The sequence below is a fragment of the Ornithodoros turicata genome, chromosome 8 (genome assembly GCF_037126465.1).
Source record: "Ornithodoros turicata isolate Travis chromosome 8, ASM3712646v1, whole genome shotgun sequence".
NCBI classification, from domain to species: domain Eukaryota; kingdom Metazoa; phylum Arthropoda; class Arachnida; order Ixodida; family Argasidae; genus Ornithodoros; species Ornithodoros turicata.
Genome location: NC_088208.1, coordinates 36,279,146 through 36,306,166, shown reverse-complemented (window position 1 = coordinate 36,306,166; position 27,021 = coordinate 36,279,146). Strand labels below are relative to the sequence as shown.

Below are 27,021 nucleotides of genomic sequence, written 5' to 3'. Positions count from 1 at the left end.
TTTTTTCCTACAAAACTCTAGCGTGCGATACAATACGCGCATCACGTAATGAACCATATATGCCAAAGCGTACGTCGCAAGCCCTTTTATAAACCCTTTGGCTGGTCCATCGAAGGGAGAACAAGGAAATGAAAGAACATGCCCGTTCTCAGCCCCGGCAAACCCAATTGCTTTCGCGATGGCGTTAACGCTACAAATGTGTGTTCCGCTGAATGGCTCCAAGCGCAATGCACAGACATTTGTAGTCTGGGACAAAAGTTTACGGAGCACGGCATTCGCGTAGTTCTTCGTTGGAGCGGCCCCCTGCGAGCTATGTACCAGAAAGAGACAGATTAAAAAACGGGTGACAGGCTATTCTATCCATCTCTATATGAATATGCGTGTCCGCGCTCCTGTTTGCTGCTAAGGTGTCGCTCCAATGAACAAATGCGACACCCCGGTGTTCCGTAAAGTTTTGTCCCAAGCTGTACTACTGTCGTGTTCAACTTAAGAACGACAGTTTATGCCCCGCCCCTCGTCTGTTCCGATCGGCTACAACCAGAGGCGGATCCAGGATTTTTCTTAGGGGGTTCCTGCCTTGGACAGCATGCTGTTACACAACGGAGGTCACTTGAAACTCTACGAAACAACAGAAATTGAGGCGGGGTCAGTACATCCGGGCCCCACTCCCCCAAGATCCGTCCATGGCTAAAACAACAGCAGGCCGCATCACGGTACATCCACATCGCGACAAATAGTGCGCCGAGGCCGGTACTACAGGCGGCACCTGGTGTGCTCCAGCAGAATTTATCCGGCGGCGTAACTCTGCTATAGGGTTAACGAACTATATTTCGTGCTGTTCTTAGGTTCAACACGGATATAATTACGCTAATGCATAAAGTAAAAACCCCGAGACTAGGGAACACGAAGGGACAGACACAACACGAAGTCTCAAAAAGTCATTCGTGTTCCCTAGTCACGGGGTTTTTACATTATGCATCATCTTCACCAGCTCGCTTGCTTCCTAGCCATTTTTTTCATAATTACGTTATTTTGCGCCCAGGAATAGTCATATTAACGGTGGTATATTTCCGCGCACAACTGTCCTTTTTCAAGACGAAAGAATGCCACACTCAGCTTTGGATATCATTCCAGAGAGTCCCTTTTGAGTCATACCCCAATCTTCCATTTCAGCATTCACAGCAGAAACCGCGACAATGACCGATAAGATAGCAGAAAGAGCTGCCGCTTATCGCGAGCTCAGCCAACGTGCGTGCTTTCATTGCAAGGTCGCGCCGATAGAGCTAGCTAGGAGTCACAGTGACACTAGAGCTAGCAAGACATCGATCGAGCTCTGCCTGTTGCAGCCAACAATCACTAATGAGCATTTTAAAGAGTAGCTTACTACGTTTACTTCAATATTGCTCCACCGACCCGGCGGTTTCATCGCCCACGAACGACCCAGCAATCTGAGAATGTTCCCAAGGCACTGATTACGTAACGGATTACGTTCTCAGGCATTAATTCCTTCCACGGTTAATATACACAATTATGCTATTCTAACTGCAGCTTAATTGCTCTCGCACGCAAATTAGAATGCGCTTTGAGTTACTTTTGGAATTACCTTGTCACGCGATCTGGGATTGGGTTTGCGATGGAATCCGAGATGTTTCTACTAAGCAGTGATTTGGAGTCACCGTACTGCACTAGTCATTTCATTTGTCGTTTCGATAAATATTGCCGTCTTTGCGCTACTTTCCTAGGGGAACCTGAATAAAGTTATGCGTGAAAATCGTACATTGAAACGAATGCGACTCCGTTTAATTCAATTACTTTTCAGAGTAACTGTAATCCTAATTAAGTCATAAATACGATTTTGTGACTGTAACTGTAATTTAACTAATTTTACGAGGATGTAGTTGTAAATCAACTACTTCCGAAAAATATCTTTTTTACAGGTTCGCGTGTCACGCAAATGCACGACATGCAGCTCTTCCTATTGGCGCCGAGAAGTTTAGGAGTCGCCCTCTGGTGGTCACTGAACGAACCTTGTCGTTGGGATGTCCCCGGGCAGTATTCTCACATTGCATTGCGTATAAAGGCATTGCACGTGTTAGGGGCTGTCCAGCATTGATATTTCCTGGTGATTCATGAAGAAAACGACATATGTGTTCCAAGTAAATCGCATTTTTATTCCAATATGACAGTTTTTACTGTAAGTAACAGAAACGAAACCGAAACGGGGATCCCCACCAAGAGACGGCACAGTGGCGCCCCTAGTGAGGGTCTCGCCGCGAATACCTTGGAACGTAACAAATACCTCGTTCGCCTCCAGATTCCCGGTCCGAGCTACCCTTCCCACAGTTCTGACCCGTCTTGTTTGCGTCCAACTCCTCAATCCGCTCCGAATATACCAGTTTATCTGTTATCAGCGGAGAGCAGACCGTCATAGTCGAGACCCCCCACACACATACAGACACCCGTTACAACATAGAGTCACGTCGTCAACCTTTCCTCGGGGAAGCCGCCGTCGTCGTCGTCCGCGGAACAGGACATTGCACCGCGCGGATTCGCTCAAACGCAACGGCAAAAACACCGGCACAAGCTATTTCGGAAGGCGCACGTCCGCTTCACGGCAAGACGTGGGATCCTGCCAATGGTCAAACGCTCCCCGTGCAGAGAAAGTTTTTCTCCGCAGCATCCTCCTCCAATTCGAACGGCGGCGGCGTGCTCCAAGCGCGATAAAAGCCGTACTTATTTTTGCGTGGCTGGAGAAAAATGTGAACGTTACAAAAAAAAAAAAAAAAGGGGGGGGGGGGGAATCGATTGCAGGTAGTAGAGCCGCACAATAAGAACCGAACACGGCAGTGACCGTGTGCAGAAAGACGCGCGGGTTGCGTATATATGCAAGCCCACCTAAAATATAGGTATATATGAAACGTGACGTTCGGACGATTACCAGGCAATGACTCCGGTGCGAGTCTTTTTTTTTTTTTAATACCGCGTTAGCGCCGCGATGCGACTGTGACTATAAGCAGCGTACAGGCGGTGCCGGATGCAGAGAGGACAGTAGGAAGCAGTGGGGGGATTGGGGGGGGTTAGTATAAGTCCTGGGCAGACTTCGACGAGACTGTGCCGACATTCGTTGAGAAAGCCTTGCTGGAAAGCCCAGGGAAAACCTCAGCTTCTAAACTACTTTTTTAAACTCTTTTTTAGACTCTTTTTTTAAACTCTAAACTCTTTTCTTCTAAACTACTAAAAAAAACTTACATACACACTTACTTACTTACACTAAACTTACTAAACAACGACTTCGGTCGTACTCTGCGTGAATACTAGTACTTTATTTCGAACAATTTACTTTCTACCTTCTGTAGCCCGATAGTTATGTACGCACCTATCTCACCCTGTCCAACTATAAATTGCTGAAGTGCTCCTCGCCGCACACTTCCCATAAAGCCGTGCTTCCCTTTTCATATATATATTTTTTAAATTCCGCACTGCCACCGCGGAGCAACTCTGGCTATACGAATGACATCGTTTTCTCGTATCCCCTGTAACAAACCCTACTTCTTTTCGTCGAGATAGCCCGCGCAAAAATGCAAACAAAACCAGTGTTTCCGCTTCTTTGGCATAGAGGCGCTCAGAAAACTAACCCGGTCTGCTCTATGTGAATCATAATTTTCCGCGCAGTTCTCATCACAAACGGCAACTTAGCGCATTTTTATAGCGACACAAAATTTGCTCAACCATCTCCCGAGCGGGTATCACCACAGAAACGTCGGCTCTGTACCCAAACTAACCTCGAAAGTACCCCACAGCAGGAACGCTCTCCTCAAAACTAACGGTCCAGGAGCTCTTATACGGTCCCCTCCAATTCTTCAGTACGTCAGCGCGGCGTCGACAAACGACGCGCAATTTATCGCCGCAATTTCATTACAACTTAACGACGACGACGCTGTTCATTCTTCGCCGTCGCGCACCCAACGCGGCGTTAAATAACGCGCTATCAAATCTCAACACCTCTCACTGTGCGCGCGCGCGCGCGTTTATAATACAGTTTCTCCCACCTGCTGACTACCAGAAACGGGAGAAGCAAAACTATTCTATTATCGAGCCTCTTCATCACCATAAACCTTATCCTGGAAAGAAGGGGCAGAAGAAAAAGAAAACGCATCCGTCCACCATCTCGCAGGCAGCAAGAATTTTACTCCCAACGTGCGGGCATCTTTACAACCGCGAGGCACATCCCATTTCCCTTATTCCGCACAATAAACAAGGCGAGAAGGGTAAACATCGCGAGCGGGAGGAGGGAGAGGGATTTCAATTAAAGCGGAATGAGGGCCCATCAGTGTTGCCAAATTATACGAGGAAAGCTAAGGCCGCGCCGAGGGTAATCGCGCTGGCCAGAGCTATTTATAGCGGGAATGTATTTTGTCGCATCCGTTCGTATACGTTCATACTAATGACTGCCGCCTTGCCTGCCGGAATGTCCAGAACTTCTTGGCTCCTCTTTTCCGAAAGCATCCGCACACGGCTTGAGGAAGAAAGTGTCGCCAGTCGGAGAAACATTTTCGTGCGCAAGGGCCTCGCACGAGGAGGGGGGGGTCTTTGAAGAAGGGGGATAAGTGATTAGGGAAGGGGTTGATTATATTCTCTCTCTCTCACACTCTCACCCTATATGTGACGCGCTCTTCGCGGTATACATCCGTCTAAGGCGTCATAGACAATTGCGGCTTTGTAGCGTGATGTAGTAAAGCGACAGCTTTACAGAAAGCAGCTCAAACTGCTGCTCGCCACCTAGCGGACCCCAGTAGAAGCACTCAATAAAGGATAGTAGAGAGTTTTAGCAGACGGTTGATAACGTGGCTTGCGTCGAACCGTATCAACCAGAACCAATCAGTGGATAAGATTCTGAGTCACGCACCATTGCGATTGGTTCCGATAACCTTATCAACGGAATACTAACACCCACTAGTAACAGCAGCCGGCCGACATGTTTGCGGTGACCCGAAACTACTTGCCGCAACTTCACTTCGCGATGGAGTTTCCCGGCTTACAGAACTCAAACAGCAACAAGCACTGCTCAGTTCCGCAGTGCAAATATACCGCTGAGAAGAACATTGATTGCCGAGACAGAGAGAAAAAAAAAAGAAAAACTATCCCAGGAGCGGCGTGAACGAAAACAACGAAGACAGCGCAAAACGACACCGGAGTTGTGTTATTTGTACAATTCTTGAAGTGTGTCTCGTGGAAGAAGGCACGAAGCAGGTTGATTAATTCGTCTATGGCGTAATTCATCGGCAATCCTTCTTTTCTCCGCCATCTTGAAGGCGACGCGAGCGCCTCTACAGGCAGTTTGAGAGGCGAATAGGTCCGTTCCGTGCCTCCATAATGCCTATCCCCACGTGACACCCTATGATCTCCCGACGTGGTCACGTGATATGGCCACTTTGACGCCTCTATAAAAAGTGACCACGTTTAAGAGCGCCTAGAGCACAGTGCCAAAAGATGCAGCAAATGTTTTCGTGAGCTTTTCGTCCCCCTAGATCACAATGGCTCTCCATTTTAGTTCCCTGATCGTGCAAATTGACTCCCTATCACTGTAAATCATCCCTGAACTTCGCGAACTATAAACAACTATAAATAGTTGTATTCATCGTAAAAGCGGGTGGTGCGGGTGAGCCTCATAACATAAGCTTATTACGCTGAACTATGAACATAACTACTGTGAGACATAAACATGAGCAGCAAAAGTGAGAAAACAACATTCCAAGCACAATACTGTACTGTCTTTTATAGTGGTTCAATATAGGGAGAAAAGGATGCGCAGGATGCGCCGACAACGCCATTCTTCGGCTGAACACAGTCCCATGGTTCCCACTGAATTTTGGAACAAAAATTCATCACCGTTAATGACCAGGGCTTCAATATTTTGCGGAAATATTTATAAGCTGCAGGAATCACATGAGAGAATACATGGGATCTGCATAATACACAGTCCACAGATGTGACTGACTGCTAAATTTTAATGATCGGAAAGAAAATCTCATTAAGAGAATAGAGGGTGCCGGTTCATTTCGTGCTGCTGATTTCTATCGCAAAGAGTGCTAACTCCTGTGGTTTCGAAGCGACAGTCCTGACTCTGGAAAACCCTAATTTGCACAAGCAGTTCCATGAGAACAAGAAAACGACGCAAAATCGAGGGTTTTCAAGGAGAGTAAAAATATAAATAAATCAATGTGTTCCAGATCTTGAAAATGGCATTTTCCAATTCCAGGGTCTTCAAGGACCAGTGGGAACTCTGAGTCCGGAAAGCGACTAATGGTTGTAGGCTTGTAGCGAGGCACCTAGCACCTAAAATTGACTAAAATTACTCCCCCCCCCCCTCTCAGAGTGTACTTGCAAACTTTTCGGGCACTCTCATCGATCTTTGCATTCATGACGACATACTCTGACATGAAAGATTGATATACGTGGCGCAGTCAGTCGTCGAAAACGCCGTACAGCGGCAAGAGTCGGGATGTAAAACACCTATTGATTACCGATCGGTCAAGTCAGCGCACTTGACTGGTAATCAAGAGGTGCAGGTTCGATCCCCACCGCTACACTACCTTCTCGACGACTGCCAGATTTCAGTCGTCCATATTCATGGGCATCTAGAGGTTTTCAGCGACTGTTCTAGCCTTTAGAACAGTCACTTTCCATAAGGTTCTAACGTGGCCTCGAACGACGCGATCTGTCTGACCTTCGAGCAACCGCAATGTCAGCTGCAGCATCGCTGGCCCATTTCTGCAATACTATATTCCCGAGCTAACTTGTTCCGCGTTCATCCTTCTCGGCAGGGAAGGCAGACGTCGATCAGACGAGAAGATCTTCCGCAGAGAAGGATGAGAAAGAAACTGCGACGCGGAGTCCCATCGGTGATTTATCCGGAAGCACGTCTTGCCGGAAGCACTAACGCGGGTGCGCTGCTCTGCCGTCGTATCATCCGCGTTTCCAATGTACCGTTCAACAGCGCAGGAAATATTTCGCTTCGTGGTCGTGGACTCGTGAAAATATCAGGACGGGAAAGCTTCCGCTCTATAGGTTGGGAACTCTTTCCGCGTGTTGCAAAAATTTGATTACGGGTATCAGAAATGCCGAATGAGTGCTGCGGTTCATGCAGGGCGCCTAGCATCCGTATACGTCCGTGTAGGTCCGCCCATGGATTTATATAGAGCGAGACAGCGCCCCCTGACGCCCTACGTGACGCGTAAAGGCAAACAACAAAAAGGCATTGGGAAAGGCAGACAACATGTACACTGCGCGCCTCAAAATAGTGCATCAGAAACCGAAGTTTCACCATCGTTTTGTTTCTTTGTTTTTTCAAGTTCCTTTCTTTCCTTTCTCTTTCTTTTTCAAGTCTTCAGTGCTTCTGATTCCGACAGGAAGCTGCCCCGTCTCAAAGGGGATTAAGCACTACCTGAACCTGAACCTGCGTCATGTGGTCTGGCCATTTTCTAAAAATGAAAAGCAGTTTTTAATGTCGTTTTAACGCCACGAAGCAACTGCGGACACGAGCAGTGGACAACACCTGGATGTGTGTGCGTGAGTGAGAGTGAGAGCGCGAGGGGGCGGTGTCAAGGTTTGCGTGCAGGGTCTACTTCACAGAGACCTGTGCGTTAGAGATTTACTAGCTCACAGAGGACCACTTTTTGGTTGCATCTAAAGTCAGTTAAATATGACACAAGCTAGGCAGCAGAACATCTTGGCCCAATATTGGACCAATCTTGGCAATGTCGGCCGAATATTGGACAGAGATTGGACCAATCTTGGCAACGGCGGCCCAATACTGGACCGAGATTTGACGGCCAGTATTGCCAATATTTTGCCAAGATGCTGTGCTGCTTGGGAATGATCACGAAACAACACAGACAGCTTGGCTCAGTTCATACAAGGACTCATAATTCAAGAAGGCCTAACCTACTAAACGTATATAACGAGAGTTAGCCGCGGCAGGCTACAAACATGAACGACACAAACACGTAAGCCTCCAGAAGAGGGTCCAGGTTCGAATGCCGGCGCCAGCACGTTTCTTCCTGAGTTGTTTGATTTCACTGATTTCGTATCTACACCTCCTTTTACATTCATCCACTTATGATATTCTCACTACACCGATATTCCCAGTCTATCTCGACCGATGGAAAAAAAAAAGCTGAAAAAAGACAATTTCGGACCCACATTCCTCTCGTTTCCCAATGAGTCCTCAATCTTGCTCGACAACTGACCCTGTCTCGCGACGCAGTCAACGCGCCAACGCCGCGCGTGAAGCAACCATTAGTACAAGAACGAATTTCGGAGCCTCGGCTCACGCAAGTTTCCCACATGCGTCCAAAAAGAGACTATTATTACGTCTCCCCTCCCACAAAGGAAAGTCGAGGCCTCATGGACACTATCACTCGCTTCACCTAGGAAACGAAATCGCGGTCCAGAAGAAGGGAGGGGGCGTATAGGAACGTCCCCGCCGACGCCGTAACCATGGAAACGGTGGAGAAAATGATGCTCGCGGAGTGAGGAGGAAGAACAACCCGGTTCCGGAAAGTGCTCCCAGCGGACGCCACAGGCCAGGGGGACAAAACAGCCTCGAGGGCCACCCTTGGTGTTGCCCACGCTCGAGACGGCACCACCTGCCCGTTGGGAAGTGGACCGCTATGCGTGAAAGTAGGGTTCAACGCACCCCGATCCCCAAAAGCACCGCTCTCTCTACTCTCTCACCCTCCCCCACAAGTCGGATTATGACTTTCGCCTTCGCTATTCGTCTTTGGAATGCCGATAGTCACGTTTCCCGGAGGTCTCACCCAAAGGAAAAGCTGAGGAACACGATAGCTTGATTGGTTCCTCTCACAAGTCTGTGGTGACGCACACATTATTATGTGAGGAATGTATCCGACTACACAATAAAGGCCCGTTCCGACATACAGCGGTTTGCTCCACAGCGCTGCAAAACAGCGCTGTATTTCCACTGTGGGGATCGCACTTGCAGCGCTTGTCCCAGCGCTGTTCTTAATGATCTCACGTGATAAAAAAAAAAAAAAAAAATAAGGCAGCCCCGTCACGTGAACGCGGCGCCGCGTTCTCATTGGTTCAGGGAGCCTATCGCTGGGAGACAGCGACGGGAAAGTTCACCGAAGCTCAACTTCGCCCAGCGCTGTTTTCCATCGAGACGCAACCGGGAGAGGAGGGAAAAACAGCGCTGTTTCCCAGTGCTCTGGAGCAAAGCGCTGTATGTCGGAACGGGCCTTAAACCTTTCAACTTTTTACAACGGTAATTTATGTTTTGTTGCTGAGAGAGCTAATCAACCGCGCGACAAAAGTCCCTAAAATCACAACCGAGGCGTTATGTACTCGAGAATGCAATGCACTGCAGTTCAGCAGGGACCAAATGTGCCTGAACCTCTTGTTCCAATTACGCGATGGATACGTACCATCACCACCGTAGCGAACTGTTTGAGTGTGCCAGATGCAAGTCGGATTAATTTGTGTCTGTCAGTCTGTAGCTACGAGTATTGGATAGTGTCTCTCAAATTATTCGTACGCACTCTAGTAATGAAGTATCATATTTGGGGTGGAACAGAGTGTGTTGTAAAAACTCTGTCGGCAAAAATTACATTTAACGGTCATCTTGTGGAATGTGGAAGATATCATACCACAATGATACTCACATGAGCCAAGTTAGATCATGGTGAACGCATTCAAATGATGCACTCAAAGGTTAATGTTTCGTGTGCATCTTATGTACACCACTAGCGTTCTAAATTGAACAAAAACAAGTAACGTGACATCACAAATAAGTATAACTTCAGCAAAGCCATCACTTGAGCAAGATGGAAAGTAATTATTCTGAGGATGGAACAAACAAATATACCGCAAGCCTTGCGGTGCCAAGGAAGAGTGTCTGGCCTTTCTGACGACTGCCATCTTTAGATTTTTCAGCTTCCTAAGCACATTGAGGCCTGTGGCTGATCCTTCACTTGAGTAAGCCCTGGTGTAGTTGGTACAAGACTGTTGGAACCTCCATATTTAGTCTCGGGGAAACTGTGAAACGCTTGCTTCAATCAGCCACAAGTGATGCCTTTCCCGATACTCAACTTTGTATGGTTTTGAACGCTGTACTACAGTGTAAACACGCACACCCAAAAGTAAACAAAATATATGCTTACACACCACCTAGTATAAAAATAATGCCAACTGTTGTCTGATACAGAATTTTTGTGTCCATTTACAAGGTTACATTCTGAGCCAACACCTCCATGCATGCATACCATACTTTTCATAACAGAATTTGTAACTCGACTGAAAGAATGCAAAGCAGCACACAAAATGCATGAGTATTCCAGAGCCTAGAGCCCAGAAACAGAAGTAGCGGATGCAGCCCATCACAGTGAATTGTATTACTTATTACAATTAAGTAACCCCGTCAAAAACGATCTATCACGCAAAATCGTCTGTGTTGGCCGCCACTGGTGTAAATTTTAGTGCATGAAAACTTCGCCTAACCAGTACAACAACAACAATGGGTTTACGGAATTACTTAGCGAAATTTGAGGAGCATACGCATCTGTACTTCTAGCACATTTGGAGAAATTTGAACTGCAGATGTTGCACTATGCGCCTTACATGAAGAACATGCCCACGATGTCATGACTTACAACACATCTAGTGTATGGGCCTGGGAGAAATGGCAGAGCTTTGCAGCTCGTATTGTTCCACATGACAGACCACAGAGAAGCCAAATTATTGAGCATGGTTGAAAAATCAATAATAAAGAACGTGCCAAAAATGAAGACTAGGAAAACAGGGTCTCACGAGCGAAGTATGCCTGTGGTCTACATGCAACAATCTCCTTCTGAAGAAGTCTGAGCACGGGCAAACGACACAGCACAGACGAGTCAGAGCAGCACATCAATTAATCTACGCAACACACAGGAATATGTATATCAAGACATAAAAGGAGGAGGAAACAGTTCTGGGGAAACATTAATAAAATGGAACACGAAGAATAAGACCAACCATGGGCAGGCAATCAAAGAAGGACATCTGAGGACAGGGTGAATGGAAACAGAAATGCTGCATCAGACAAGATCATCGGTTACATGCAACAGACTGCAATGTGTTTATTACTCGAAAGAAATAGCCTTGCAACACCTGGAGATTTGAGATAAACCACACAATGTTGATTTTATACAGCTGTGTCCCCTACAGTACATGCAGAGTGATAGAATAGCTAAGAAGCAAGCGAACTTCGATGCGTGTGTCCCCTTTTTTTCGGTGTCCCTCATCTCGGGGTTTCTTCAGTGTGGTACATGCATATTCTTGTAAGCTATGTAAACTAGACATTTCGCTGGATTTTCTAGTCTGTCGTCTGGCCTTTTCAGTATGGAGGGGGGGGGGGGGGGAGATATGTTTATTAAGAAAAAAGGAAGAAAAAGAGAGATGTATGGAGATTCTCCACCAGCTAGCCTGCAACTATGCCACTTGATCACGTGCTGCGATGTTTCTTGACGGCGAGAAAAACTCTGTTTCGAAACACAACCAGAAGCAACCGCCATGAAAAATGATGTGCCAGCACTTTCGGATATCGTTTTGGCAAATGCCGAAGACGCAGATGAATACATTTTGTTCTCAAAAGCACAGTGGAGAGGGCGAATTTATGTCACGAACTGAGAGGCGAAGAATGCATTTCTAGGAGTTCGGGACACGCCTCTCCCAAATTCCCTCGGTGTTGGCAACTTTCACGGCTCTTTAGTATATGGTCCCCCTTCTTCGATGATGCGGTTTCCTAAATTTAACCACACAGAGACAGCGTACAAAATGGCGTAACGACACAAAGCAACACTGGAAATACATATCTAAACATATCCGAGCTGGCAGCATGCAGGAATATTCACGTTTTCGAAATTTCTGCATACTTCCACCCAAAACGCTAGTTAGGGTTAGCGCTTAACAATACACATCAATGTTTACAAACATCGGCTCTCGCGACTCTGCTCACGTTGCTCGCTCATAGTAACTAGATAGCGCATCACAACAAATACGATAGATCCTGTACCATCTAACACGACATAGAGTCCAGCAAGATCATAACCCCTCCACCGGACGCCGCATCGGAGCGAACTGTCACTGCCAGTGACTGACGACCCGATAGAGTACACTTGGAAACACCGATCTCACAACACGGAAAACAATGTTTAAGAACTCCTTACCTTCATTTTCCTTCCAAAGGAGACACTTTCTTCTGATCGACTATCCCAACAGTACGATGGCAAAGGCGCCCAGGGCGGCCACTCTTTTCTGAGCTGATAACTGTCAAAAACTTCGGGGACTGGTCGCTCCCACCAGCACGCCGGCTTTCTCCGTTTTCGCTATTGTCACAAGATTCCAGTGTCAGCACTTAACCGCCCAACGCAGGGATTTCACTTTCGGATCAGTTGAAACATAAAAGGATGACGTAAAATTCACAACAAAATAAAAGTAGCACTACTAGACCTACGATGAGCAAAGCGACGGTCAACTCATGAACTTCTCACGCGCGTGTTAGCGGAAGGATACATGCCTCAACAAGAGGGAAAATACGTCCACCTGATTGGCTGTCGGCTTCATCAATAATGGCGATGATCCAATCAGGGTAAACGGCTTCTGCTTTATTGGCGACAAAGGCTGATAAATGAGATTTTTTAGCCGGATTTATAAGTTTATACGGCCCAATAATGCTGTGTATTACGATGGACTGCACAATAAGATTCGAAAACTCAGACATAGAGAGAACATCAGAACGAAAAAGCGATATATCACAACAAGTATGACGAAAGGACGAAAGCGAAACTTAGCCGAGTGATAGTCACGATATGCGATCACTCAATTTCATGCCTTTATTGAACTAATTTTGTCAGATTAAATCACAAAGAGTATAAAACAAGTATTTCAGAAAAATTGAACAGTGGTTGCTATAAGTTTTTTTGCTTTCATCAAGCAACTCAACCACAAAGCCAATAAACAATCCAACATAATCCAAGTTAATGTTTTCTTTTTTGCTGGTTCTGTTTTCAAACATGTGGATGTGGTTCGTTGTATTACGTATAACTATAGTATAACGCAAATTGAAGCATGAAATTTCCTTGTAATGGATATATGTCGCTTAGGGCGGTGCAGGCAAGCAGTGCATGTGATAAAGTGTTGCTCAAGGAACTACATAGGATTTGGAATGAATGACTACTTACCGGAAAACCCTTTCGCTAAGCATCCAGAAATAGAGGCACAACTTTACGCCGAGATATGTGACGCTAGTGTGAGCATTACTGCCAGAAAAGTCCCTAAGGGACTGTGCCAAAGGTGCAAACGTAATGTGTGACATTTATTTCAGCAATCCAGCGCTGCTGCAAAGGAACAGTTTTGCAAACTGAAGAAATGGCTATGTACGCCTCCACAGTACACCACGATCAGAGTGAACACGTTGAAGACAACGGTTGAAGATGCACGAATATTGCTTCAAGCAAAGTTAAAAGATGTATGAATCGTCACTACCTCTATAGTTCCGACCCCTCGTCATGAAGATGCACTTATAGCCGCTGTTCTTTGTGCAGGCTAATTTCCGCGATCAACCAGACCCAGAAGTCATCATCCACCCCAAAATTCCCGATCTCCTCGTCGTTATGCCAACGCAGTCACGTGTTACAGTGCTTCCAGCAGCCAAGGAGGTTGTTGTTGCACCATTGTGTGGGGAAGCAGTGCTGAGAGGATCACACGTTTTTATACCAGGGGTACTCGGAGCTCCAAAGAGTAAGATTACTCACGAAAATTTATACAGCTGCAAGCGTTCAGTCGAGTATTGACACCGTGCGACAACAGCAGTAGTTGTTTTTGCATTCAAGAAACATTCGTACATATGTTGTGCACGAACTTGGATTCCAAGTATCAGGTATGCAACATGCAACGTATTATCTCCGTTGTTTCTGTGGAGCCCTATCCGGCTTCCATCATACCAACAAAGTGAGAAAAGCTCTCGCTGTATAATCAGTGTCGTAGCCAGACCAGGCAGGGGGGGGGGGGGGGGGGGGGGGGGGCTCGATACAATAAAAAACTCCCCCCCTCCTGTGATCCTGGGTACGCCCACAAACTCATCCTTGTGCACACAGCGAGATGAGAGATGAAAACACAGACTATTTGAACGTTTAATAATGAGTTTACATATGGGGTGTCATGAGCTGTGAGATTTCAAGTAGCTCGAAAAGCTCATAGTTTCAAACGCATTCAACTATGCTACTTAGATAGACGCCGGTTACTTCAATAATTTTGGCGATCGTGAGATTGGAGCCCCCCATATATATTACTTTTTCTCCTCGGACGTGCACGATTTGCATGGGTCGGCCTGTGCCAGGTAGGGGGGGGGGCCCTCTAGCTGTAATACATGTAAGAAATGATAGAAGGGCATTAGACAGATAATTTTTAAAATTTATAGAGCTAGATGAAAATTATGCCGGAGCAACCTCACATTATGTTGTAAATGCTGTGCTAATCATACGTCGTTGGTCACCTGTTTGGAATAACAATATGCACGAAAGAAGGAAACCAAACGCAAAAAAGACAAAAGGCTCAAACATGCAGAAACGAAAAGCAAAATTAAGCACTCAAGCACTATAAAGGTGCACTCACACCTCTAAATAGGCTGTTGGGCATCTAAAAATGTGAAAAATAGACTACAATTCAATGGAGTTCATAAAAAGGCAGGCAACACCAAAAATGTCGCAATTAGGCGTTTGTAGGCAAATGCCTCAAATTCCCTGCCCTAGGTATAACACGTCCCATCACACATCCCAAAAGTTTTCTTTTACAGGATAGTCTGTGTCAAGAGAGATTCACTCAGTCTTGTAACTGCTTTTACCGCAGGTATGAAAGCTGGAGACATAGTGGCTGTATACGCAGACTTAGACGATGCTTGTCTTAAAGGGTACACCAGGTCATACACCGGTCGAAAAGTGTTCGTAGGCAATGGCAAGGCACTCGTGTCCCGCAGCGATTTGTTTGTAGCCAAAGTCTCCAGGTAATGCATCGAGCGCACAATTCCAGAATCCCCTCATTGTTACGTCTCTTTCTCCCGAAGGGGTGTTGCTGTGCAGATGACACAGCCCCTCTTCAGCTGCCCTCCGCTGCACGGACTGGCAACGGATGTCCTCTTCCTCCAGAACTTACCTTCTGCCCTGTGCAGTCATATTCTTGACCCGCAGCCTGGGGAAGAAGTTCTCGACATGTGTGCAGCTCCTGGTGGGAAGACCATACACATAGCGACCTTGATGAGAAATGAAGTACAAATTCCATATGTTGTGACCTGTAGTTTTGCATTAAGAGTGCTTTTGGTTTGCTTTCAGGGATTAGTTGTTGCTCTAGACAGAGCACACAACAGAGTTGGAAGAATTTCTCTGAACTGCAAGACTTGGGGTTCGTCCTGTGTGAAGGTGTACACACACGATGCAACTAACTTGGAAAGCCTTCAGCGTAAGAGTCCCCTCAGTGTCGGAAGTATCGAAATGCTAATGTTCTTTCCATTGTACAGGATCGAACGATAAAATTCCGCAACAGTTCGACAAGATTTTAGTGGATGCGCCGTGCACAGGCCTAGGACAGAGGCCAAGGCTCTTCTACAGGTTATCGGTGAAAGAATTTCAGAGCTACCCACCGCAGCAGAAGCGTCTTCTCGAATCGGTAAAACAAAAGTATTCTTACACGGCGTGTAGGCTAAGCACGTCAAATGTGAAATGAGAACATTCAATCTATATGCGAAATTTTCTCCATTTTGATATTTTGACACAAAGGAGGGTGACCCCTAGAATAAGAGACCCCTAGAAGACTAGAATGACCCCTATTTAGAATTTTTTTTTATTGGTTCCTTTTCCATCTACAAGATAACACACATCTCTGTAGCCTGAACACGCCTGGAGTCCGCAATGTCACGTGACAGTGATAATGTTTCGCAGTCTCACTGTGCAATCTGAGACTTCTGCAATACTTAAAAAGTTCATCACTTTTGAGGCATAGATCCATGGATTCTTGCTGAGAATTTTGCGGTAGACCAGACGAGTGCTTTGAATGCGATCTTGGTAGTGACCAAATCCTGGCAATAGTGTTGTTTCGTTTTTTTTTCTTCATAACTACCCACAAGTGCATGTGTGAAACATGTACATGTCTAACAGATGTGCTTCTGCTTGTTTTGTGAAGGCCATGCAGCTTCTCAAGCCCGGGGGTACTCTCGTGTACAGCACGTGCAGTATCTCAACAGCGGAAAATGAAGATGTCGTAGCGTGGGCACTTCAGAAGTTCCCCGATATTCATCTTGTAAAGCAAGTAAGTTCACCTAAGTAAGTTCTCTGTTAATGCCATGGCATTCAGTGTGGCGTGTTCTTGTTCATTTGCTTAGAGGTTCCACCTGGGCGGATTTGGACGAAAGGGTAGTGGATTGACGGAGGAACAGCGCCAACTGGTGCAAAGGTTTGAAGCATACGATGTGCCAGACGGAGAGGACGATTACGACATGGACACTATAGGATTTTTTATAGCTTGTTTTTATAAAGAAAAATAAGTGTTACATCTGTGCCAACGGTTATTGGGTGGTTATGAGCCAAATTCTCTTGGTAACCAACACCGCACAGTAGACAGAATCGGCGGAACTTTGTGTCTTGGGATTAAACGCAGCAAAAACCCATTTTTACGGCTCAATTCGGGCCATTGTCACCCAGGGTAAAACCCGAAAGAGCCTTAGAATGGAACTTGCCCAGACACAAGGAAGTTGCCAATATTCACATGAATACGAATGCTCATTCAGTGGTGAATCTTTTCAATGAAATTGAATTGAAAACCATGTGCTGGTAGTAGAGTACAAGTGTAGTACAAGCTTCGTGTCAACCTGTAATGTGATTTCCACATTAAGTGATGCAAAGAGGAGAGATAGAAAAGAAAAAGAAGATGAGAAAACTGGAGAATAACGATAGCATTTGCAGTTTACTCTAATCATGATTGGGTTTGGAATGTCTATGAACTGGACAGCTTGTATTTGTGGGGACCATCACTATCACAAGGGCTTGGGACCTTGTCAAGCTTGTTGGCCGTTTGTCCCAATGCCCCCCAGTACAAACTATTATAAACTTTGCGGCACAGGAAAAAACAAGCTTCAATCCTTCACAGAACACACTTTTCTTCTCCCTTCATGACACTGTTGTCAAGGACGCTGCATGCGACTACATCACCCATGACATTTACCACAGTCATGCAACGATCTCTGCAAGGAATAAAAAATGCCGCCTGTTACAGTTGTGACTACTCGTGCGAAGTACATTTGAATTATTAGATCACATTTCTGTATTGACATAGTCATGCACTGGGAGGGTTCGTTCGGGTAAAAGTGTACTGTTGTTAAAAAATGGTTTCATAGGTGATTAGGAAGGCATAGATTTGTGTGTCAAAATATGCTCCATGCAATCGCGAAGAAGGTTAAATTGGACACAACGAAGAAACATTGCAGGCTTAACAACACTGGCTTTCAAAGATGATGTGCAAGTTTCTCACATAATACATGTTTTGCACCTTCTTTCTAGTGTTTCCACAAAGTTTTCCCAGTCACAACTTTTTCTTTCACTTTTTGTTTTACCAAGGTTTCACAGTAGTAGTTGATGCTAAAGAAGTGTGTGCATGTGAGCCATACATCGCAATACTTCTATGTATTTCTAATTGCTTGGGAGAGGGTGTGACCCACAACATATGTCATAATGCTCCTTATCATACATACATTTTATAAATTTTCGCATTTTTCTTGATAAAGTTGACCAATTTGTTGGTATATTTCAGACAGTTAGGTGGGTTAAGTTGAGGAATCTGAGCATTTTGTGGACAATACCTCGTCACAAGCGGTGAGCAGTAAAAAGTGAACTCACAGGAGCCACTCTGTGATGAATACGTCCATTGTGCTTTTTGCTGGGATACCAAGGACTAGGAGGTCACAAATAACTTGATCCTCTAGGCCGCCAGCTTTTCCAACTACTTGGAGACTCCTCAGCACCACGTACATGCTGAAATCAAGGTTCTCAACGTTGGCAGAGATCCGATTAAGAAGTTCGGCTATACCTGATGTAAACATAGTCGATCAGCGAGAGGACCATGTTGGTCTGTTGAGCGTAGTAGAGCAGCGTAACAATTCTGTGAATAATAAGGCCGTCGAAGTTGACGCAAGACCCAATGGACGACACGATCCCCACCATACTGGGGTCCATGCCCATCTTCCGCTCCAAGGTGAACATCGTGATTGGCACTGTAGCATTGCTAAAGCATAACAACAACAACAAGAATTGAGGCATGATGCAAACGTACTGGCGTACGTGTAGTACGTTTGAGAATGTTTACTACTGCTGACGCATCAGTGCATTCACCACACTAACAAACTGCAAGCATGTGGGGTGGGGGGATTCCAAAAAATTGGGGCAGCAGTTACATTGTAACAGTAGTACACAGGAAAAAGTTGGGAGCGTTGCCAAATGCATTATTGCGCTCTGTGTTGTGTGTATATATGCCGTGTCTCGTGTTCGTTTTTGTTTTTTTTCTTTTTTTTGTGCTCCTCCTAGCCCTGTGGAAGAGTGCCTAAGAATTGGCACAATGTAAATACAGTGGTTCATGAAAAAGCCAGTGTCTGCTGGTGCCAGATTTCAAACTTGGACCATTAGGACTTCGATACTAATGGCGAATTCGGGTGGTCATTTCATGGTGACACGGCCTGGCGCTCGGAAATTTCTCGCGCTGGATCACGTGACTGTTGCCACCTGAATATGGAGTGCAAGGAATCTAGCGGTTTTAGCTGCTTGGATCACGCTAGGGGCATCGCGGTCGCTCGTCTTCGGGTTTCGGTTTCGTCGTCTGCTATCCCACGATCCCACGTGAACTTCGACGTGCTAGCCAATGCGGCCCCTCGCCAACCTTGCAGTGCGGATGTGACGACACCGGATATATTTGGGCAACCCGCTGCTCCGTCGTTTCGAGCCCGGCGAAAAAAAAAAATGCTAGCTGGCAAATTCTGGGCGCTCGGAAAGCGCCACGTGAACATACGAGATTCGCTTTGACCAAGCGAACCGGACTGCCCGGGATTAGGCAAAAAAAGTTGGCACAAAATGACCAGCCGAATTCGCCATAACCTTTACATCCTTCCTTACATCCTCGTGGACCTGTTGCATTACACTTGTGCCCTAGAAATGTCCCAACGTACCCAACCAGGGATTTGCTAGCTATGGCAACGCCACCTAGAGTATGCAAAGAAACGAAGTGACGTAGGGATGAAGTGTCCACCAATCACGAAATGCTTTCGGCGGCCACTTGCTTGGAGGAGGAGGGAGGAGTGTCGTCGAGGAACCCGAGAGGTCTGCCTGCCTGAATAGGCGGCATGTTTCTCGGGAAGGGAAAGGTGGTGGAGAGGAGGAGAGGAAAGGGTGAAGTGGAAGACCGAGCGGAATCCGCTCGGGGGGAGGATAGCTTCAGGGGAACTGTGCCGGCATACGCCTATTACACATCTGAGGGAAACCCAGGAAAAACCCCAGACGGCACAGCCGGCCCGCGGATTCGAACCGCGGACCTCCCAGTCTCCAAGCGCACGCGTTACCGCTGCGCCACCGGAGCTGGTGCCACTTGCTTGAAGTGTAATTGTATTGGCATTCAAGGTGTGTATATTTACGGAGCCGCTTCACAGGCATGCCACGCGGCGGTACCTGATGTCCTGGACATACAATAAGCACTTATATGAATGAGTTGAGTTGGGATGGCAGCCTCAGCAAGCCTGTGCTTGAAACAGTCAGCGGCGATTGGCTGAAGCATCCCGACTTTGCATGTCAGCACGTGCGCAGGGCCTGCAACTAGCCGTCCGGGTTGCTTTGACGTCATGACGGTACAGCCTGCTGATTGGTTTAGAGTGGCTGCGATTGGGGGCGTGGTCACCCACCGGTGAAGTTTTTCCTTTTCCTCCTCCTCCTCGTTTCACCATGCAGAATGAGTTGAACAGGAACGCACGTGTCTATGTCCGGGTGCGCTTCTTTTCTTTTTCATACTGTTGCATGCGGATAAGTTCGTGTTAGTTGTCAAGTTAGTTGTTAGTTCTCTAGACTTCTTTAAGCAGGCCAGTACCGTTGTCACAGGGGGGTTTCGGGGTTCGACCCCCCCTCCCTCGAGAGATCATATCTGAAGAGATCTAGTGAGGCAGGCACAGGAGTACGCCTTCTGTGTCTTGGTGGCTATGGAGCGATGCGGCTTTCGTCGCCCAGTATGCAATGGGCAAGGAGGATGGTGTGACACAGATCACGGGACGAAGCTGCGATGGCGGAGCAGACTCGTTTGCCCATTTCTGTGTCCGCTTCGCCATTGTTGCAGTAACTTTACGTCATATATTCTAAGCACGCGTAGACATAAATGCAGATCAGTACGGTACCTGGAACTGGAGCCGAACGCAGTGACAATTATGAAACCGAGGTTAGCGTAGAGACCCGTATAGCGGCGCTTGCCAAAGAAGTACAGCATGAGGGGCAACGTGACCATCAGGTGGAATCCCTGACAGAGAAGCATCGTGAAGATGTAGGACCTCAACGTTATGCTGTCGGGGCTATCATCTAGCCGCCTGAAGAACTCGTTGGAGAGAAGTATCTGAACCGTGATCATAAAGCATATTCCGATTGGGAAGTACCTACATGCACGTCAAGGTTGATAAAATTACAAAGGCACTCACGTAAAGTGCGGCAGTCTCACCATAGAGAGAAGTAGGTGAGTGATTTCATAGCTTCGCTGAGGCAGACGAAGATATCAGTCATCACCCTCTGCTCCAAGGGCACGGTGCTAAGCACTGCCCCGACGATTATGCAGAATACGACGAGCCCCAAGTAGTTGGTCAGTGCGGTGCGTTGTATAGTAGCGAGGTTGTCGAGTTCGGTCCCATCTATACAGGCAAGTAGACGATTCCGTTTGTGACTATCAACTGCACCACTCGCACACAAAACGGGGATATGCACCACTCGCACACACACAAAAAAGAGTGCCTTACTGCTGGAAGTATTGGCTGGGGGGTTAACCACTGTTACCTGAAAATACGTAAGACGTTGCTAACCAGTCCTAAGTGTCAGCGCGGGAGAAAACTTTTCAACTACGTACGGTGAAGAGGCAAGACTCGACAATGTTGATCGGCAAGGCATTTCTGTTGACGAAAGACATATCCTCGTATCAGATGTGAGCATGTCTGCCGAACCACAGAATATATACCGAAGAATTTCGAGAAAAATGTCAACGCAAGCCTCTGTCCTCCTCTTCAAAGTTATAGAATCCTTGGACATCCTAATTAGCGGTTTCCCTGGCATAATGAGCGCCGTGAATGCAATGGCAGAGCCCGCAGCGAGGACCTGAAAAACGTGATGCTAAGTCGCTTGCGGCCGCCACACTCGTACACGTAAAGGGGCAGCAGTCGTGCTCCCCTGTTTATGCCAATTTTTTTCGTATGCAAAGCAAAAGAATATACAGGAAACACAAGTGAAGCGAAACCAGAAATCACCTTAATGCGTGGGCACGCTAACATCTCTAGTCTATGCGTACCTCTACCCTCTTTCGAAGTTCCCTACGTTTCCCTAACGAACAGTCTCTCCTCTTGAAATCACCCGACACATTTCCTATCAAGCGAAATTTTCTCGTCTATTTTTCTTTTTCTTTTCTGTAACATTTCAACATACTGATGCGCGCAATGTAGTCTCGTGAAAGCCGTTATATATGTATTTTTTTTAGAATAGTAATACATACACATACGCAGCTGCGCTCGTTCACTCTCGACTCGCTCCCCGGGGTGTAACGAGGAGGAGAGGGACGACCTATGACGTCATAACGTCTGCGCGATCAGTCGAGGTCAGCACCTGTCTTCCTTTTTGTGCGCGAGGGCTTTTTTTTGTAGCCGGTAAACCTGTCTCCTGGGGGAAGATTAGGGCTTCAAAGGGTGACCGTAGGCACGGAGGACTTCATTGTCCTATACACGACCTACTTAATAACATTAAGTATTATTAAGTAGGTCGTGGTCCTATACGGGAGTTTCCCTGTGGGCAATGCTTCTTCAGATCCATGAACAGCTGACTGGCAGACGGAACTCTGAACCAATCAGCGAGCGCGGACGGTGTGGTGCCAGTGCAAGGTCACAGGCTCCGCCACGGTTGCGCACGGTCGCTTTTTGCGGCGTACTTTAAATTCAATGCCTCCCTTAATTATGACCCTGCGGGGTTGAATTACTTCTCATGGTGCATTTTACTGACCTAGTTGACAGTTTTATAGAAAGAAAACAGGGCAGAAAATACTCTGCGCGGTATGGTGCATAAGTTTCCATCCCGAGTACATACCTTTGTGACGACGAAGTAAAGGGCACAATTACGGCCGAGCTTTCCCAACCAGGACCGCTCGCTCGTGCTGACCGACGCTATCACTGAAGCCATGATTAGCGGCAGTACCAGGAGGCTCGCGAGGCGCAGAAAGAGTTCCGCAGGAAGGCCGACCAACATGATCTGTTTTGTCGTCCACTGACCCTCGGACTGACGGGTCACTTGGCCGAGGCCAAAACCCGCCAGCACGGAGCTCGTGAGCAGCACCAGAAGCAAATTGTTCACAAGCACTGCACTGCCCGATTCTTGTGCAACCTCATCGGCGTAGAGCAAGTCCAGGACGCTCGCCGGCGTTGGTGCAGGCTGCGTTAGAAAGCACAAGTTATATTTTTCGAATATTATAGGCATCTCAGAGGAACGCACCAAAAGCGGTTTCATGCTTGATATGGTTCCTTGGTATGGTTCCCTGAAGCACGTCCTGAATGATACTGCCCAAATGAAGCAGTCGCTCTCGGTCGACGGTGGACACAGCTTAACCAGCTCAACATCAGTCCCCGCCGTAAGTCCAGGTAGTTCTTGTACTCTTCTTCCCCTTGTATTAACGTGAGGCTCGTGATCACACGTGCCTTCATCTTCTTCTTCTGCCCCACGTAGAATGGCCATTAGCTACAAGGGAGATTGGCCAGGGCTATATAATTGACTACCTAGACAGCCTGACAATGACTATGGCAATCTAGGTAGAGGACTGACGTGCTTTCATAATCGGCACTGCGCCATAATCATCGATGTCGTTCTCTTGATGGATGGATGGATTGTAGTGGCGCCCCTGGTGGGCGACTTTGCAACGAGGGTCCAGTCACGAAAGTGCGGATGGATGGACGAATGGATAGTGGTGCCCCCTGGTCGGCCTCTTTGTACCGAGGGTCCAGTACGAGAGTGCGGACATGCCGGATGATCATAACGATGACGACGACGACAATGATGATGATGATGATGATGATAGACTCTTTCGCTTGACGTCGATAGGACCAACCTCTGATAGTGCATGATGCTGATGCTCTGTAGACTCCAGCATTTACCAGGAGGTGACTAGCCAGGTTCGGTCTCTTTGAAAGACTGGCACGTACTGGTGGAGGAACTCCTGTAAGGTCCACACAAGATTCCTGGACAGTTTGGCGCTCCTCAAGTTCATATCTTCTTCCTCTGCTGGTGATCGCTATCGGCATGTCTTGGTGCGTTGGGAGGTATTGTGCGTGGCTCTTAGTCCTCCTGCCCTGCCATGCTGTAGAGATGAAGACGACCCGACGACCCCTCGTGCCCACCACAATTTCCATGAGGTTCCATGAGGTGGATATTCGTTATCGTGAGTATTTCGTTTTGCAACATCTCACAGTTACCAGTTACGCGTTAGTTCTTTTCAGTTGCGAACACGTCGCTACAGGTCATACTAATTGAATCGTCTGCTCATTATAGCTGCATGTATCTGCCTACACATCATGGTGCGGGGTGTCTGTCCAAGCAGATTACGAAAATTCAGCTCCAGGAATGTACGACGACGAAGAAACATTGTTGGATAATATACGCAATCGTTCGCCCTTGGCCGAGATCAAGTCTTCAAGCACTAAGGAGCCCCCATTGAAGCCACGTCATGGAGAATTCCCAAGGTGAATTGTACTGCTGCTGTAGTGTGGTAACCGATCTGGAACGCGTCATGAGACACTTATTTTTCAGTGTAGCTCCGAAGGTTACGTCGGCGGTGCCTTGTGACTTTTTCAACTTCACGGACAGAACATGTTGGCTATACCAATCCGGTGGGGGCAACATCCTCCTGCGCGTACGCATCGCGGACGAGGATATCCCCAGGGACCGCCTCCAAGTTCATTGGAAAAGAAAATATAAAATAAGAAACCAGAACCTCTACGCTGTGGAAAGTATTCGAGAAAGTGAGAACAGCGAATCTTGTCTCACAAACCTTGTGGTATATGTGAGTTCATCCTTATTTCCCCAGAAGACACGATGGACGACGAGCAACGTGATATCCTTACACTGGAGCTGAGGCCGGCTGGAAATGAAGACATGTATTTCAACAAAATAGAAGCTCTGGTGCTCGTCATGCAGAAGCAGGTCTCTGGACGCACAAGGCCACTGCCTTATGGAGATATAACCTTCATCATTGACATGAATCCAGTTAGTGTATGCTCCAGTACATTAGCAGACAAGTTCATAGCGGCTTTTTACACCAACTTTCAAGAGGCATCTGTAACTAGGCGATTATTTTCTTCTCATGAAAACCACGACTTACTAGATTGTAGCAATATTATATAGTCAAGTAGGCCATAACCAAAACGTGTTTACTACTAACTTAGCTGCTTATGGCTGCTACTGTCGTCTGCTAAGTTAGTGGTACAGCGTTACAGAGCGTCCCAGGGAATGAGACATTTGTGTTATTGTGGAGTACCCCTGCTGCTCCTTCATGCACGAACTTTAAACATAAGGCGGATTTACTTTGTTGCAGATAAAAGTACGACAACGCGATGGCGAAGACAATATCTCGATCAACATCGAGGAGTACGTCCAGTTGCCTAACAAAGACGTTATCATTGACTGGAAGCAGCAGCTGTCAAGGTTACGATACACAGATGTCCAGAAAAATTTTGAAGTTTTGATGAACGGAAAGCTTCTTATAGCCAAGGACTACACAAACAAGATGACCATAGCCTGCATCATTTACTACAAGGACGGAAGATTTTACGCAAAAAGAAGCTTCTTGCTGAGTGGCAGAGGTGAATAGTTTTACAGTCCGTAGCTTTAGTACGTTTTCGCAGTCTATATACGACACTCACGACATATGTCCGTTTCCGTTGCCTGTGTCTTCGTATTTTTCAGGGAACCAGAAGCATGAGCGCACAAGGATCAACCAAGGCGTCACAAGGCGCCATGCAACCAGAGCAACGGCATCAAGAGCCCCTAGCACAACACCAACGCATTCAACAGACACGTCAATAAGAGACGACACAACCACTGTAGATGACCAGAATGACTACGAAGTCAACATGGTCGTACACATAGATAAATCAGGCGACGACGCCAAAGACGACGAAGACGATTACACCCTGGTCCAGACCAACGTCAGCGTCATAGATGCCAAGGGCAAACCCCAAGGAACGGTTGTTGAATCGAAACGCGTCACTGGAAAGACCGTGGTGCTCAAGAATGGACTGTGCTTCCACGTCATCCGGGACTCAGGCGGACGCGCAACCATGGTTCCCTGTGTGCAAACTCCTCCCATTCGACATCGCACGCGTTCCACTTTGAGATCTACCTCTGAGAAACCAAGGGCCAAAGAGCCTGATTATCTTCGATCGGGTACAAATAAGGTGCAGACATGTCGAACGGACTCCGAATGCAGTATTCACGGGTACTGCAATGTAGACTCTGAAAAGGGCACGGAAGGCCGATGCATCTGTCATCCTGGATACCTCGGCAATGGTCTCTTCTGTTGGGAAACATTTTTTTCATGAAGAGGGGCAGCGTATATTACAAAATTGTTATATTGCAAACGCGAAATACGTGTTGAGTTGTCCATCGTCCTCCTTCGCTGACCACTGAGATGTACTGCTGTTCCGTTGAAGACAAAGGCACAGCATTGTCGTTGACAAAGGCGCATTATCAAGTCTGTGTATTACGAAACTTATACAGTAATGACCTCTACCCGAGAAATGTCATCATGACAAATCGGAAGGGGAGGGCTGGGTTCCACAAATGGGCACTTGTTCCCTGCCTCCTATTGAAAGTAAAGTAGGACCGAAGGTCGCGTCCCCTTCAGGGACCATCGTAATCCCATCAAGACCGTGACTTTCAGGCGCGACCTTGTTCGCCCCTTGCTTCCAGCGTAGTTCAACTCTACCAAATTGGTGGCGCTGTCGAACACTCTGACGTCATTTGTTTACAAACAGGGAGAGGTCTATAGACGGCATATTGTGATACCGGGTCGCAGATACCGTATACCGTTCTTCGAGGTTCAAGAGTGCATATCAAGCTGTGTGGAATTTTTTTTTTCGTGTTAGCGCCGCGAAGCAACTGTTGGTATGAGCGGCGTACAGACGCAGACACATGGAGAGAGGACAGCAGGAAGGAGTGGGAGACAGGGAGGGTTAGTATGCGTCCGGGGCCGACTTCAGTGGGAACTGTGCCGACATTCGCCTGAAAAGTCTTCGGAAAACCCATGGAAAACCTGGGACAGCACAGCCAGTGGTGGGATTCGCACCCACCACCTCCCAGTCTTCAGCGCGACCTTGGCTATGCCATGTCGCGTGTCTCTAGAAATAATACCAATAGTTTAGCCATTAGCATAAGATGCCATTCAACCGTGCCTTTTTGAGACACCGGTGGTTATCGGTCTTCTCTATTGCACTGATTAAACACGAACGACATTGTATTTGAAGATGAAAGACGGAAATCACTGAAAAGGTTAGCCAGGCTGTAGGACTCGAACCCGCAGGTGGTGGTGGTGGTGGTGGTGAAAGGACTTGCCGTTGTCCGCCTCACGTATGTGGGCAACGTCACGACTGACGCCCTGGGGAAATGTGCGTCCTGGGCCGACTTCTAGGGGAACTGTGCCGACATATGTCTGAAACCGCAT

General features: G+C 47.1%; 4 protein-coding genes across 10 annotated transcripts in view; 2 read left to right on the top strand and 2 right to left on the bottom strand.

Annotated features, from left to right (window-relative positions):
- LOC135367159 (RNA-binding motif, single-stranded-interacting protein 1-like) overlaps window positions 1–12,554 on the bottom strand; it is a 182,958-nt gene extending 170,404 nt beyond the window's left edge. For 3 of the 5 annotated variants that reach the window (XM_064600289.1, XM_064600291.1, XM_064600292.1), the window contains exon 1: window positions 12,225–12,554. In XM_064600289.1, coding sequence (XP_064456359.1) covers window positions 12,225–12,230 — 6 coding nt within the window. In that variant the 5' untranslated portion in view covers window positions 12,231–12,554. The remainder of the gene's footprint in view (window positions 1–12,224) is intronic. The other 2 variants (XM_064600290.1, XM_064600293.1) reach the window with 1 other exon arrangement.
- A 491-nt stretch (window positions 12,555–13,045) lies between these two features.
- Window positions 13,046–17,022, top strand: LOC135367163 (tRNA (cytosine(72)-C(5))-methyltransferase NSUN6-like). Of its 2 annotated transcripts, none has more exons than XM_064600297.1 (9): window positions 13,046–13,306; window positions 13,382–13,525; window positions 13,602–13,797; window positions 14,905–15,058; window positions 15,119–15,320; window positions 15,384–15,510; window positions 15,569–15,717; window positions 16,231–16,356; window positions 16,430–17,022. In XM_064600297.1, exons 1-9 carry the CDS (start codon window positions 13,142–13,144, stop codon window positions 16,589–16,591), a joined length of 1,425 nt encoding a protein of 474 aa, XP_064456367.1. In that variant the 5' UTR covers window positions 13,046–13,141; the 3' UTR covers window positions 16,592–17,022. The 2 variants fall into 2 exon arrangements, with proteins under 2 accessions (XP_064456367.1, XP_064456368.1); XM_064600298.1 differs by having other exon boundaries at window positions 16,402–16,615.
- Window positions 16,992–24,261, bottom strand: LOC135367160 (excitatory amino acid transporter-like). Its single transcript, XM_064600294.1, has 10 exons — window positions 22,803–24,261; window positions 22,401–22,742; window positions 21,289–21,425; window positions 21,181–21,223; window positions 21,074–21,110; window positions 20,782–20,968; window positions 20,468–20,719; window positions 18,130–18,324; window positions 17,940–18,074; window positions 16,992–17,287 (listed from the first exon to the last, which is right to left on the bottom strand). The coding sequence occupies exons 1-10, from the start codon at window positions 23,040–23,042 to the stop codon at window positions 17,188–17,190; spliced, it is 1,668 nt and encodes a 555-aa protein (XP_064456364.1). The 5' UTR covers window positions 23,043–24,261; the 3' UTR covers window positions 16,992–17,187.
- LOC135367162 (uncharacterized) lies at window positions 23,370–25,946 on the top strand. 2 transcript variants are annotated; one of them, XM_064600295.1, is made up of 6 exons: window positions 23,370–23,742; window positions 23,853–24,043; window positions 24,111–24,322; window positions 24,388–24,566; window positions 24,895–25,162; window positions 25,266–25,946. In XM_064600295.1, the coding sequence occupies exons 1-6, from the start codon at window positions 23,722–23,724 to the stop codon at window positions 25,898–25,900; spliced, it is 1,506 nt and encodes a 501-aa protein (XP_064456365.1). In that variant the 5' UTR covers window positions 23,370–23,721; the 3' UTR covers window positions 25,901–25,946. The 2 variants fall into 2 exon arrangements, with proteins under 2 accessions (XP_064456365.1, XP_064456366.1); XM_064600296.1 differs by lacking the exon at window positions 23,370–23,742 and having other exon boundaries at window positions 23,940–24,043; window positions 24,116–24,322.
- The last annotated feature ends 1,075 nt before the right edge of the window (window positions 25,947–27,021 follow it).

What these genes read in the sequence shown, in the direction of transcription:
- LOC135367160 (XM_064600294.1), bottom strand. Translation starts at nt 23,042, where the DNA reads ATGGCCATTCTACGTGGGGCAGAAGAAGAAGATGAAGGCACGTGTGAT. An exon ending in CAAGCATGAAACCGCTTTTG is followed by an intron (nt 22,743 to 22,802) that starts GTGCGTTCCTCT and finishes TTTCTAACGCAG; the next exon opens with CCTGCACCAACGCCGGCGAG. An exon ending in TTCATCACAGAGTGGCTCCT is followed by an intron (nt 17,288 to 17,939) that starts GTGAGTTCACTT and finishes TATTCCTTGCAG; the next exon opens with AGATCGTTGCATGACTGTGG.
- LOC135367162 (XM_064600295.1), top strand. Translation starts at nt 23,722, where the DNA reads ATGAGGTGGATATTCGTTATC. An exon ending in TGTGGAAAGTATTCGAGAAA is followed by an intron (nt 24,323 to 24,387) that starts GTGAGAACAGCG and finishes TTATTTCCCCAG; the next exon opens with AAGACACGATGGACGACGAG. An exon ending in CTTCTTGCTGAGTGGCAGAG is followed by an intron (nt 25,163 to 25,265) that starts GTGAATAGTTTT and finishes CGTATTTTTCAG; the next exon opens with GGAACCAGAAGCATGAGCGC.
- LOC135367163 (XM_064600297.1), top strand. Translation starts at nt 13,142, where the DNA reads ATGGATATATGTCGCTTAGGGCGGTGCAGGCAAGCAGTGCATGTGATA. An exon ending in CCGAGATATGTGACGCTAGT is followed by an intron (nt 13,307 to 13,381) that starts GTGAGCATTACT and finishes CATTTATTTCAG; the next exon opens with CAATCCAGCGCTGCTGCAAA. An exon ending in TTTGTAGCCAAAGTCTCCAG is followed by an intron (nt 15,059 to 15,118) that starts GTAATGCATCGA and finishes TTTCTCCCGAAG; the next exon opens with GGGTGTTGCTGTGCAGATGA.